This window comes from Heliconius melpomene, chromosome 12 (genome assembly GCF_056956725.1).
Source record: "Heliconius melpomene rosina isolate 202511_hmr_F chromosome 12, ASM5695672v1, whole genome shotgun sequence".
Taxonomy (NCBI): domain Eukaryota; kingdom Metazoa; phylum Arthropoda; class Insecta; order Lepidoptera; family Nymphalidae; genus Heliconius; species Heliconius melpomene.
The window spans coordinates 6,974,373-6,988,315 of NC_140400.1; the positions used below are offsets into that span (position 1 = coordinate 6,974,373).

Sequence of the window (13,943 nt, forward strand, 5' to 3'; positions counted from 1 at the left end):
TATCCTTAGACTACTATAGTAGTAGCGTCGTAGCATCTTACGTGTGTAACTTCCGTCTTTATAATCTATTTCTAGATTGAATTTAGTCGTTTCAGATATAGCTTGTGCGTTTCTATTTAGAATGATCCGCATTACACATTGCGATCTAAAACGCGTATCGGTCGCACCCTGGGCTCCCCAGAATCATGAGTTTCGTGCGAATGCTGGGGGGTTCGCAGACATTTGGAGTCGAGGACGTGGATGTGTTTTATTTAACCGCTTTATTGACGTTGACAAGTTAATAGGGCGGCGAGACGCTCTCCCACAACAATCACATGTGCTTGTAGTATAGAGGCGCGGGGCTCGAGCACATGCTCCACTCCGGCTGGCGCGGCGCACTCTTGGACCATATTTATGTTTCATTGCCGGTAGCTTTGCATACAAGAAACATATAGAATGTATATAAAACATGTAATAAGTCGGTGCACTTATATGTATGGAGATCCTGGAGAGGGTATGGCCATGAGTTACGACGTGAACATTTATGTAATGCTGTTACTCAAGCAGTCATTAGATGACCGTCTAATAATTGCTCGTTGCTGTACGAGTATCGGATTACATTTATATTTATGCCGCAGCCTGTATAATTGCTAATGCTAACGTCGTATATCTATATATATAAAATCGAAAGGTCACTCACTCATCATGAAATCTCAGAGGCTACATGTGCTAGGAATCTCAAATTTTGCATAGGAGTTACTTATAGGACGTAGGTGCTCGCTAAGACGGGAATTTGCAATATTCGACTTCTAAGGGGTTGTTTTTGGGGTCAAAAGTTTGTATGAAACTTCGTTATTACAAATGCTAAGAGTCTCAAATTTTGCATAACGTCACTTATAGGACGTAGTCATGGAGACAGAAATTAATAATAATATAGTTCACGCGGGTGAAACCGCGAGCGGGCCGCTAGTTACTGATAAAATTATCAAAATTTAGTACGTATTTTTGGCCACAGGTATACATTCTAAGGTGCTATACATTAAGACATTATATTTACATAACTCATTGCAAAACAACAATCAGGGACACAATACTATTCAATACTGTAAATTAATAAATTAGATACAGTTAATGAGATGAAAGGCTTTAAATACATCCGCATAGGGTTTCTCTACTGTTTAATGTTGATTTTTTTCGTTGTACTGACATTCTTACGATTATTAATAGTTTATTAGTAAATAATTATTTTCTTTTTATTATATACCAAAATATGAATAAAACACGTATTAGAAAAAAAATCCAACTGATATACTCATGAGCTCATATTTTCTTTGTATGCAAATAGATGTTTGTTTTCAATTAGGTGTTATGAACAAGTAGGCAAAATATTACGGCGCAAGCGTAATATTTTATATGGCGTAGTTTTATATGGCACTAGCGACCCCCTTGCGGCTTCGCCCGCTTTTACTACTGGATTATTCATATAATGTATGTTTTTGCAAAGCACTTAAGATAATGTGAAAATTAATTAAACCCTAATGCAACCCGCATTTTCGTAGATTCAATAAGGATTTACCAATTGTTGTACTCGGCAAGGATTTTTTAGTAGGTACCGTAATTTTAAATCTGTGCTACTAATCTTTTCAAGTACTCATTAAAATATATTTAATTGACTATTTTCAGATAGTTAAATGACTATTTTTAAACGGAAGAAATTATAAACAAAAGCCTACCTACTAATAACTACTACAAAAAATATGAAACCAAATATATCGCGCTGAAATAATACATTCAACTCCAATTATCCAATACGTTCAAACGCATCTAAATCTTCGTTGCTATGCCTCTATAGCGGGCGGGTATTTTTTTTTCGAGCTTGTGGTTAATGCTGAAGAGGGTATTCTGTCCCTGATCAAAAGTAAGCACTACGTGGCTGCCTGTGAGGAAAATTAAATAGAATGCATGCATGCACAATTGGCCGGGAATCGAACCCGGGCCGCCCGCGTGGCAAGCGAGCATTCTACCACTGAATCACCGATGACTGCTCATGACGCGCTTGTATAAGCATAACGTCGCGGGGCGCGTTTCGCAGCAAGGATGTTTTAATAATGTAACAACTTCTAAAGTACTTATTAAAATGAAAAAACAGTAAGAGACAGTTTTGATCTACATTAAATGGCCAACGTAACTAATATACTTATTTATATGCTGAGAGTAAGGGATAAGTAAAACTTTAGTCGGCACAGCTGATGAGTCAACGGCGTGATGTGTCAACAATTAAATGCGTTTTTCTCTAAAACTATTTGCAATTTCGAAATAGTGTAAAAAGCAAATTTTATCTTCGTTTAACGTAGAAAATTAATAAAGTATTTTAAAGGATAAGGGTTAATACCATTATGGAAAAATATCCCTCACAATAAAAAATATATTGAAATTATTATTTTTAGACAGAAATATGATCACTACACGTTATCCTTAAAAGATAAAAATATGCTGTCGCGGACTTTTTTGTAGATCTTATTAAGAGGAACAATACTCCAGTACATTATTTTCATGTATTACTTACCATTAAAGCAGCGCATGCGCGAAAGTGTCTCAATGGGTAGGACTTTAGACACATTTATCGTATTTATGTTAATTTACATAAGAATGTACAAATAATAAACTATATATAAACCTTCCCTGAGAAATACTCGACCTAATGGTGAAAACTGCATAAAAATCCGTTGGGTGGTTTAGAAGAAGAAGAGTTAGAAAGTTCAGACAGACACGAAAAGCGACTTTGTTTTATAAGATATAGGATATTTTAATAAAAAAAATACATATATTATTATGCAAATTTCAAATAGGTAATTATTTTCAAACTATATTATTTATTTGAATAATATTAATTTAAATGTATATTTCCATTTCTTCGCTCTGTTGTCGAGGCAAAAGCACGGCGTTGGTTTCCACATTTTTTTTTCCATTCATTTTGTTTTAACATTATTTAAGTAAATAAAAATAATTATTAATAAAACTTATAAAAACCCCGCTACGTTCAAAATGTGTATACATATTCTTAATAAATAATATATAAAATAAATAAATAATAAAAAATAACACGATGTATAGTCGTTCATTTATAATGTCGTACACAAGTCTATTAGAGCGACCAGTGTGGCTGGCCGGTGGCCGGCTCACGGCTGGAGGACGACCGGTCGGCGGTCTGCACGACATCGGGCAGACGCTCATAAAAACGTTACAGGTTCCGTCGCCCCCCTCCCCCTGCCACTCTGTCCCTCAGCCTGGAGCTTTAGCGGCATCAAGTGATTAGTGAACCTTCCCAGAACTAAATGTTTGGGACTTGCATGTAAACTATGCATTAATTGGTCCACACTCCAGACCCAGGCAATATGCGTTAAGTTTGCAAATAAGTAACATAATTCTATGTATTCTTATATTAGTTGAGAGAGGGAAATTATGCGTTTCTGTTACTGTTACATTATAATCGATGGGGATACGTTTGTTGGGCAAAAGATAAACATCGATCTCCTCAAATCACTGGTGATTTATCTATAATTACTACAATAAACCAGTAAAAAAATTGAACATTTGCGAAATCATAATATAGGAGGTTTAAAATAACTAATAGAATACGAATCTTTGATATTTTTTTTGTCAGCGTGGAGATGGAAAATTACTACGATCTATGTAAGATCTTATGTAAGAGAAAAAAAAAGAAGAGGTCAGTCGTGGCGCAGTGTGTGACTGTAAATGCGACTGGTTGTGGGTTCAATCCTCACTCGAGTAAATGAAATATTTATTTCAATTTATATTTTCATATCTTGGCTCTGGGCGTTGAGTTCGGCCACTCAACACGCAATGCCTCCGGAGTTCGGCGGAAAATGGGGAACGGAGTCTCTTAAGAGTAATTTCCCCCTCCTGTGAAGCAGAAACATGACAAATGTGATGCATAAATAGGGAGCTTTTGAATAGGCCAGAGGAATTAGGGAGGGCCGGCATCGTGAGAAACTTGATGTGATTTATGTATGATCGATTAAGATCGCTCTGAATGGGGCATAATTGTAAGTTTATTAATATTGAGTGGTTCCGTAGCCGACTGTGTGCGCTCGGCACCCGCTTCTCGAGTCTGCAGCTCCTGCATACGTACATTCACATATGTACATTGTACACGACTACGAAGGGAACTTGAGAGGAATTGATCGTACCCAACTGCACATGTCGGTGTCAAAATAATTAAAATGGTTATATTACCGTTGTGTTTCTATGAACTATACTTCTATAGAAATTTTGATGAAAAATTCTTTAGTAATTTGAATTCGATAGTGTGTTAGTAATTGAGTCGACAATTTTTATTATAAACAAAAACTCTATTTAATGACTAATTTTAATAATGTATACACATATTTTTAAGCTTATTTTAATAAACATTTCACATAAACAGTAATAAATTTCCTCTCCTCTATTCTATCCTGTACAACTCTCTCTCTCCCTCCTACTTAAAAGATCGATTTTGTTTCCTAGGTGCCGATTCACTTCTTCACCTCCACCTTAGATCCCGTTGTGATAATCTCCTTAAATTACCAACTTCCCATACCCTATTTTATTCCAAGTCTTTTACTATGAAATCTGCAATTCTTTGGAATGAACTTCCTACAGAAGTTCGACATTCCAAATCTCTATACAGTTTTAAAAATCGTCTAAAAGAGTACTTATTTAATTTAGTATAATAGTTTATCTTTATTTATTTTTTTAATATTATATATATATTTTTGAACACGTTTTATGTATGTATGTATATATGTGTAAGTTTATATTATTTTTCAATATTTGTATGTATGTATGTGTAAAGTATATAAACATTAAACACATTTTATGTAAGTTTATTTTATATTATTGACTTATTTATTATATATTATATAATAATTAATTAATTATATTTCATAAGATTTGCACTGAGACGTTGTCCCCTTTCTCCTCATTACAATTTTTCCGTAATGTTTCAAAGGTTGTCTGGTGGAGATTGCTTAAAGCAATAAGACCGCCTTTGCATACGTGTTTTTCTTTAAATTTTATTTGTGTTGTTCTGTCTATATATTTCATTTATGTGTGCAATAAAGTATATTCTATTCTATTCTATTCTAAATATATAATTATGATGTTTAACATAGTTATCAGTAATTTAGAGCGACCTTCAATAGTCCTATCCGGCGAAGTAAACTAGGTATGTAAAATATTTGCAATATTTGCGCTATAGATTAAATTAATAATATAATGTGTATGTATTATTGTTTTCTCGCAAGTAAAAGGTCTCAGGCGTAGTGATTTTATAAGTGTTACTGGATAAGGACAGTGGGGACAAAAGCGCAGGCTGCACGCGCCGCTGCGCCTGCGCCGCCGTCACCGGCCGGCTCCGGTTACACCGCACCGATCAGGGCCTCCTTTCTATTTCCTGTCACTCCTTTCAACACACCTCAAGTCTTACTTTGAAGGTGTTGTATTACCATTAAAGTCGAATAACTTTATTATATTATAATAATAATAATTAACTCAGATAATATTGTTCCAGCTATTTATATATCGTATAATAGAATAAATTATAGGTTTTGCAACGTTTATTCTGATAAAATCACTAAATTACCATTTTTATCTACAGTTTATTTTTTTGTGTTGATTTATCGTTATTAACTTTGTTTTTTTTTATCTTTATAAACTATTTCAAAATAATGATTCATCCAACTAATAATTTTATTAGGATGAGAAGCTTAACTTAAATATTATAAGTAAAGTTTAATTTAAATGCATTCGCATAAAACTGCGTATGTAGTAAACAATAATTATATTCACAGAGGCAAATATTATAAATGACTGACCAGGATCCAGGGTGAGTGTCTGAGCAGCGACTGCCGACGCCGCCACCAGCAGCGTCAGGGCGACCCCGGCCGCCGGAGACATGGTTTGGTTACAAATCCTCCTCGGACAACAAAATATGTATCATCGTTACACCTCGCACTGTCCTACGCGTAAAGATTGTAACATTTACATTAAAAGTACGAGCGGTTCTCACGAATTAACCTGTAGCTATTCCCGGTTTCACCGCAAACACCACTTTTTATACACAAATAACTATTAAGAATTCTAAAGAGAAAGGCTTATAAAAGCTCACTAAAACATTAAATTGTAACAGACAAATGTTTTTAGTGTATTATAAGTATTGCGTTAACTTATTTTGTGTAATGATATTCGGCATCGGATAATAACATAAATAAAGCAGGATCGAAACGCAACTCGCGACGCGCCGCACACTCAATCCTTCTCACCGCTTGGAGAACACTGTAACAGATTATAAATAAAAAACCCGTTTTACTTCATTGTTGACTTTGACTGTGATAACAAATTAACAGTTGACACTATTCAATTAATTAAATAAACAAAATTACAGTACTGTATGTAAATTAATATTTTTCTATTCTAAACTACTGTTTTTTTTTTAAACTTGATAACGACGTAATTATATAATTAATTACTATAATTATAGTAACGTTGTGTTTGGTTTTTTTAAGAGGCTAAAATCTGTTATGATTACGGTTATAAACGTATGTACGATATATTAAATGCCTTCTCTTTTTAATACTTCATTTTATAAAAAAAAATAATCTGGTTAAAAATTAGAAATGGCAGGTTTTAATGTTTTGACTTTTTGAGTAAATGTGTTCTGTGTTTTGAGTACGTCAAAGTCACCGTCAAAAGTTAGTTATTCTGTATTTGATAAAATAAACTTATTAATTGAACACACAATTATATTCGTTTAGAAAGTAAGCTATCTGAATATTTTAAGACATATTTCATTGTTTACAAATCAATTGACATAAACATTAAATAATTTATTTTAATTATGTAACTTATTCAGGTTATGTTGGTATAATTTTTTGTTTATATCGCAGACATGGGAGGACACGGGCACGAACCACCCTATACTATCCCCAAGTACACAGACTTCAAGGTCCAGGGGATCCCACAACTTGAAGAGCTGGAGCAAGCGCTGGCGAAGAAAGGATTGAAGGACCCATGGATCAGGTTCTTGTTTCTCATTTTAATTTAATACTATATTTTGGATGTTAATTGAGTATTTTAGAAAAGATATGAAAATTCGTATCTCTTGGATACCATCTAAGTGGTTTTCTATATGCTGTTCTTTTCTCACTCTGGATGGCTCCGCCATTTTAAAGAGTTGAATTCCACCACTTAACACACATTTTCTCAAAAAATGGGCATAAGACGGGGATCAGTTTTCTACCACTAGGTTCCCTCTGTCTCTCCTGTTGTGTAGGAAAAAAGTCTAGTGTTGCCTATGATACAAGAGCACTCCAAAGCATAGATTCTACAGATTTTTCTTTATGTTTCTGTAATATATATTTTTTCTTAGTGAAAAATAACACTTTAAAATTGATAAAAAATTGACATTGAATTTTACAGGAATGAAGCTTGGAGGTATCACCCTGGATTTGGTACTCCCTGGCTAAGAGCTCGCAAGCTGTTTTTCAGAGGACTTCCCCTCGGTATTGCCCTCACTGCCGCCACACTTGCATATGACCAACTTGTAGCTGGTGATGATCATGGCCATGGCCATGGTGGCCACTAGATACAATATGGCTCATCAATGTAATTAATATTTAAATAAAATGCTAGCTTTGGAAGGAAATATAATGGTTATGTTATATTTTTGTTTTTTTATTAACAACTTATAATAAGATCAAAGTTTTATTGATGTGTGTAGTGATTTATTTTAGTCTAAGTTCAAAGTTAAATAATGAAGTTTTGTCTATTAATAGAAGTTCATTGGCATTTTTTGAGAAGAGATTGTTGATTTCTGGCACATTTTATAGTATCATTCAGCAAGTAGTATAAAAAGCATTTTTAAACTACAATTTAAGCATTGTCAGTACAATTTTACCCTGGCTATAACATACTACCTTTAAATACTTTTTGTTAATAAAATAAAATCTGCTAATCCAACCCAAACATCAAACTTGATAATTTAAACTGATAGTATACACACAATTTTTGTTTTGTTTAACACCCTAAGATATATTATGAATAAGATATATCAGTAGATATATTATGAAATTATTTTTATTTTGGATAGCCCATTTATCAAAGAAAATAAAATGTTGAAACTGGAGATATTACAAACAAAAGCCAATGGGGTTGGGGGAGCCTAGTGTTAAGTGTAAAATTACAGTGGCAGCGGGACGGGAAGCGGAATCTAGCGGATAACGCAAACACCTAGTTTTTAACTAAGGTGAACGAGGGCGGGTGGGTGAACGGGAATTGCGAGTGGGTTGTTCAAAGAAAATTATAGAATCGGACAAATAAACAATTAATTAAAAATGCAATTTTAATATTGTTTTAAATTTCTCCTGTACTCAAACATGATTATTAAGAGTAAAAAAATATTTTTAATATAATATTTTCTTTGTTGGTTTAGTTTTCCATCCATTTAAATATTTACTGAACTGCAATTCCAACAGAGTTTTAACATTTTTATACAGAGATTTTTTATAATGAACAAAGTATGACACTAGCATTAGGTACTAAGTAGAGCGAGGCTTTAGGTCTTCATAACAGGGCCGAAGGAATATGAAGTTTTTCTTGGCAGGATTATAGTGTTCATGTCCCTGAATAAAGAAAAAGAAAATAAATTGAAAAAATGATGATAATAGAATTTCTGTAAAAAATAAGATGTTTTTGTGTAAATAGTTAATTTTATTCTTATGCAAAGTTAGTATATTATTGCTATTTAATACAAAAGGTAATAAAAGTAAAAAAGCTTATACTATTTTTTTCTATTGTAGAGAATATATCGAATCCTGCTAATTAAGTATGAAATGAAGTGATTCTTTTCAATTTTTGAAGAGTCAACTAACCTTGGACCAATCATAACCTACAGAATATGCAAATATCTGTCCGTTATGGTTGAAGGCACACTTAGTGAGAGGCTGGTCAATCAGCTCAGAGGACTTGAGCTTGGTGCGCGCGTCCTTGTCCCAGAAGGAGAAGGAGCCGTCCGAGCCCACCGTAGCCAGCGTGCCGTGCGTCGGGTGGAACGCTATGTCGTTTACAGCATAGATATCCTGGAATTTATATGTTTTAATTATGTTTACTTTATAACCGTGTTTTGTGATACTAAAACAATGACTTCGATTCTACTTTTTGATAAACTTTGGTAGGAGTAAAAATTATCGTAATAATTTAATAATCACCTGATAGCCCCCAGTAGTTCCCGCCGACCTGTGGCACTTGAATGTAAAGTTGTCTTTAGGGTTAGGCGGGTTCACATACTGTATGGCCACGCGGCCCTCCACGCTGCCCAGTGCAAATCCCGTCGGCTGCTTCGTATTCTTATCTTTGAAAATGGCTATGCAGCGGTGCTGGTACTTTAGGGGAGTCTCCACGCGCTTGAACTCCGCCGGTTTGCCCTCTAATGTGTACAAGCAAATGCCCCGGTCAGCCGTGCCCACTACTGCCATTGGATAATCCTATATAATATAAGAACAATGTTGATTATTCACTACACCTTAATATAATAATTGCAAAGCTAGTAGCTTTGTGAAAACATATATATAATAATCACTTTACTTAATAATATTCATATTTTTAATTTTTAAATATTTTAAAATATTGGCCAAGTAATATACTTACAACATCAGCACAGTAACACCTTTCAGATAAATTCATATTCATGATTGGCACCGCACTCCTTGTGTCCCAAAACTGCAATGATATAATATCATTATATGTAAAAATAGAGCAAGTACACATACCACAACCGCATAATAAGAAAAAAATGCTTTATTAAAAGAATTTCCTTTCATATATTATATTGAGTTTCGACTGTAACATGGTACCTACCTTATTTATAACTTCGACACTAATAAGATATATGAGACTAATACGAGTACTAATTATATGTAAATCTTGTTTTTTAATTAATTATTGGATACGTTATACTTGGTGATATAAAGGCCAAAATCAAACTCTAAGCAAATTAAAGTCAAACAACAGGTGTAGATATAGACTTTCAGGGCCTATTAGCATTGAAGGGTTTGAATATTATTCTTGTAGTTATATAGCTCTATGAATAAATTATAATAACTGTAAATAAAGCTCACGCTGTATCCCGCATATAGTAGAGAAATTGTAGTGTTAAGACACTCTGTTCCACAGATTCCGCCTCGAAATATTATCTCGCACTTTGTTTAAGAATATTAAAATATTTTCTATCTAAATATTTTGTATCACCTGTGGGATAGGCAATCATATCTGTGCCGCTACACTTCAATGGCTCCACTTAACTGTAAGTATTAAATTAAAATATTTTCTTACCTTAAGAGTTTTGTCCCAGGATGCAGTCATGAGACATGTATAGTTTGGAGCTTTGATCCAATGACAGGTTTTCACAGGTCCATCGTGAGCTGCTACCTGTCGAGAAATACTTATTAAAAGAAAAAACATAGCTGATATTTATATACAAAAGTGTAAGATATACCTGGAGATGAATTAAGAGTCCAAGCACCTAAACCTATGGCAAATATGGAAAACTGTCTTCAAAGATAGTCAAAGTTTTGAATAAAAATAATTAAGTTTATTATACAGAAGCATAATACTTGAGATCATATAATCATTTAAAATAAAAACAATTACTTAAAAGAATTTTTATTACTAAAAAGAAGAAAACAAAAGGCCCAACAAATTGATAAAGTTTTCTTAACAAACTAATTCTTAACAGTACCTGTATAGTTTGATTTGCTGCTAGATCCCAACATTTAACACTCTTATCTGTTGATGCCATGAACACCTTTGTTCCATCCTGAAAAGTAAAGTGGACTTAATTGAATTTCTAAGTATTTAATGAAAATAAATAAAGTCATATAATTATTGTCTTAACAATATATATGATTATAAAAGATTTAAAATGTTCACTACATTTGGTAAGAGGAATTTGGAATTCATCAAAAATTTACATAACGCAGACTGTGTTATGTAAATTTTTGTTTTCCCACTCTGGGGAAATCAATATATTTATAATAAAATCTAAGAAAATAATTTAAGAAAAAGCATTATTGGTGGCACTAAATTATGTAATAGAACCGGTAATAGTATTTATTTCTTTAAAATTGTCTGTATGTTTAGTTAATGCTAATCTCAGAAATTGATTAACCAAATTAATTGTACTTTTCACAATTGTATTTTGGCAAGCTTATCTTAAAATTTAGTGTTTGTTTTATTTTGTTTGGTTCATAAAAAAAAAGTTATTCTATTTTAAAGAATGTTGTTTGACAAAATTGGTATAAATACTTAACTGTTTTTTTAATGAATTGGTTGAAAATTTGCTTTAGACATAGGTATATGGTTAAATATGGGTTTTTAAAATTATATTAATATTTGAAAATGAAAGTAATAAGTAACAGATAAGTAAATTGATAATAAGTTCAAGTAGGTTGATTAGTGAGTCACTAGTAAATAAATATATAATTACACCAAGTATTAATTTAATTCTTTAAAGAACTTTATACTGTCATATTTATATTTTATTATTACTAATTAAATTTATAAATATATGACTTTGGTGTTTACATACATCAATATGGTAGCAATTTTTAAACTACATATATATTGGAAATAATTCAAATATATTATGAACAAGTGATCAATTAGTACTTTGATTACACATGCAATAGGGGATAATAATAAGTAATTAATTATTCGTTACATCATGCCAGGCAACGTCTAATATAGGTCCATCCATGCCCTGCGCCGCTTTTGGCACAGTTTTGCCAGAGGCTTCGACTTCCCAGCATCTTACCTAAAACAATAGCATTAATTACATTTTAATCAAGGTAGTGCCCAAACTGCAAACTATATAAGCTACAATTATGCTAACTTACACGGCAATCCCAACTGCCAGCGACGAGGAATGTCTGCGGTACTGAAGGAGGAGAGAACTCGAGAGCCGACACAGTGTCGTCAGGCGGTGACGCTACTTCTACATCTTTATTGGGGTTACTGCTCCCGCCACCGAGTTGGTTGAACATTTTAGAATATCTTACACTTCAAATTTGTTATCAATAACTCGTATTCCTGTATCCCAATAACTGCAGTCTAACCTATGAAATATTTATTCTGTATTCTTATAAATTTAGAATTTGCCAAGTAATTACTGTATAATATTTCACAGTATTTTATCAATGAGTACACTAATAGACATTAAATTAATAAAAATTGCAATATTTTGTGAAGTAAATAAGTTTTTATGAATTTATACAGTTGTTACTTGTTTATATATCTATTATCCACAGAACACATTTACTCAGAACACATTTGCTATTATCTGTGGATTAGGGATGCCCGATGATCATCGATTTTCGTCGAACATCGATGTTAGAAGTTAAAATATCTTTTTGTTTATATAATTGAACATGGGCTAGTAATAAATTACAAATATGTTAGTTTATAGTTTAATATTGTATCTAATATATTTACATAAAAAATTGACTAAACACAAACATTAACAAACATGTCGTCGAATTTAACGTTTATAAATTATGAGAGGTACGCGCGGACACTTGTGCAGAATGCATATTTAAGATACCTACACGAGGACGGTCCCGCTCACACCGCACCGCTTCCCCGCGAGCCCAAACACAACCCTAAAATTCAGTAGGACGCGACGCCAAGTGTCATTAACTGTGCCTTTGTATATATGAGACAAAATTAATTACACATTACATCTCCGCATACTTAACATTATGCACACGACTGTACATGCGCGAGATTGACTCGTGCTAGTGTTCACATACTTCATAAAGTATTTATTGAGCTATAGTTGGCTTAACAGTCAACACTAAACAGCTGATTGTCAAATGTCAATGTCATTATCAGTGAGAAATTCAGGGCTTCAAATATGAACTAATACAATGTTTTTATAGTTTTAAAACATATATTTTTATTTTTTTACTTATGTATATTGTTACGTCTACGTTTTGACTATTGCAAAGACCTACAAATCAAAAACTTAACATTTTTTTAAAACTATACAGTTTTAAAAAACCTACTCAAACACAATGAGCAGCACAGAATATGTCCAAATCAAAGATCTGAAACCAGGCATGAAGAACATAAATGCAATTTTCATAGTGCTAGAGGTGGGTCCGCCGACTCTGACGAAGGAGGCGCGCGAGGTGCGCACGTTGCGCGTTGCGGACGCGTCGGCTTCCGTTAACCTGTCCGTGTGGGACGAGCCCGGTGCGCTGCTGCAGCCCGGTGACATCGTGCGCCTCACGCGCGGCTACGCCTCGCTGTGGCGATCGGCGCTCACGCTCTACTCCGGCAAGTCTGGCGACATCCAGAAGGTGGGCGAATTCTGCATGCTGTTCAACGAGCAGATCAATATGAGCGAGCCGCAGGCTGCGCCGCCGCCCGCCGCCTCCGCTCCGCCGCCCGATCGCACCAACGGCGCCCACGCTCCGCCTCGCAACATGGCCCCAACCTCTCAGTCCTCTACACCTGGAGCGCAGCAAATGCCACCCAAAAATGAACGCTTTTCACAAAATAATCAGGAACATAACAATAAACATCAGCATAAAACTTATGTGCGAGGTCGGGGACACCAGAGGGGAAACAGCAGGAGATGATAACATCACATTAGTATTAATATAACTTTTGTCTGCTTCGGATATGAATGTTAAGTTATCATGAATTTACTATTATAATAAACATAGTAATTTAAGACTAACTAAGACTGTCAAACAATTTTAATAAATATGGGAGTTGATTAAATTAAAAAAAAGCTAATTGTATCAATTAAACCATCTTTAAACTCAACTAATATTGGTAAAATAAAAATATTTTGACTATTTAATTATTGTAATCAACTGTAATCAACTATTTACAAAACTGAT

General features: G+C 33.8%; 4 protein-coding genes across 5 annotated transcripts in view; 2 read left to right on the plus strand and 2 right to left on the minus strand.

The window, feature by feature from the left end:
- Positions 1-6,350, minus strand: part of LRP1 (LDL receptor protein 1) — a 66,290-nt gene extending 59,940 nt beyond the window's left edge. The window contains exon 1 of one of the 2 annotated variants that reach the window (XM_085194747.1): positions 5,856-6,350. In XM_085194747.1, coding sequence (XP_085050873.1) covers positions 5,856-5,937 — 82 coding nt within the window. In that variant the 5' untranslated portion in view covers positions 5,938-6,350. The remainder of the gene's footprint in view (positions 1-5,855) is intronic. The other variant, XM_085194749.1, reaches the window with a different exon arrangement.
- Positions 6,351-6,702: 352 nt separating this feature from the next.
- On the plus strand, positions 6,703-7,702 carry ND-B12 (NADH dehydrogenase [ubiquinone] 1 beta subcomplex subunit 3). Its single transcript, XM_085194752.1, has 3 exons — positions 6,703-6,797; positions 6,927-7,059; positions 7,459-7,702. Exons 2-3 carry the CDS (start codon positions 6,929-6,931, stop codon positions 7,622-7,624), a joined length of 297 nt encoding a protein of 98 aa, XP_085050878.1. The 5' UTR covers positions 6,703-6,797; positions 6,927-6,928; the 3' UTR covers positions 7,625-7,702.
- A 664-nt stretch (positions 7,703-8,366) lies between these two features.
- Positions 8,367-12,354, minus strand: Rae1 (ribonucleic acid export 1). The gene is made up of 8 exons (XM_085194751.1): positions 11,931-12,354; positions 11,756-11,848; positions 10,775-10,852; positions 10,369-10,464; positions 9,685-9,756; positions 9,246-9,521; positions 8,910-9,116; positions 8,367-8,660 (listed from the first exon to the last, which is right to left on the minus strand). The coding sequence occupies exons 1-8, from the start codon at positions 12,075-12,077 to the stop codon at positions 8,577-8,579; spliced, it is 1,053 nt and encodes a 350-aa protein (XP_085050877.1). The 5' UTR covers positions 12,078-12,354; the 3' UTR covers positions 8,367-8,576.
- A 521-nt stretch (positions 12,355-12,875) lies between these two features.
- On the plus strand, positions 12,876-13,831 carry LOC146533671 (SOSS complex subunit B homolog). The gene has a single exon (XM_085194876.1). The coding sequence runs from the start codon at positions 13,107-13,109 to the stop codon at positions 13,674-13,676; it is 570 nt and encodes a 189-aa protein (XP_085051002.1). The 5' UTR covers positions 12,876-13,106; the 3' UTR covers positions 13,677-13,831.
- The last annotated feature ends 112 nt before the right edge of the window (positions 13,832-13,943 follow it).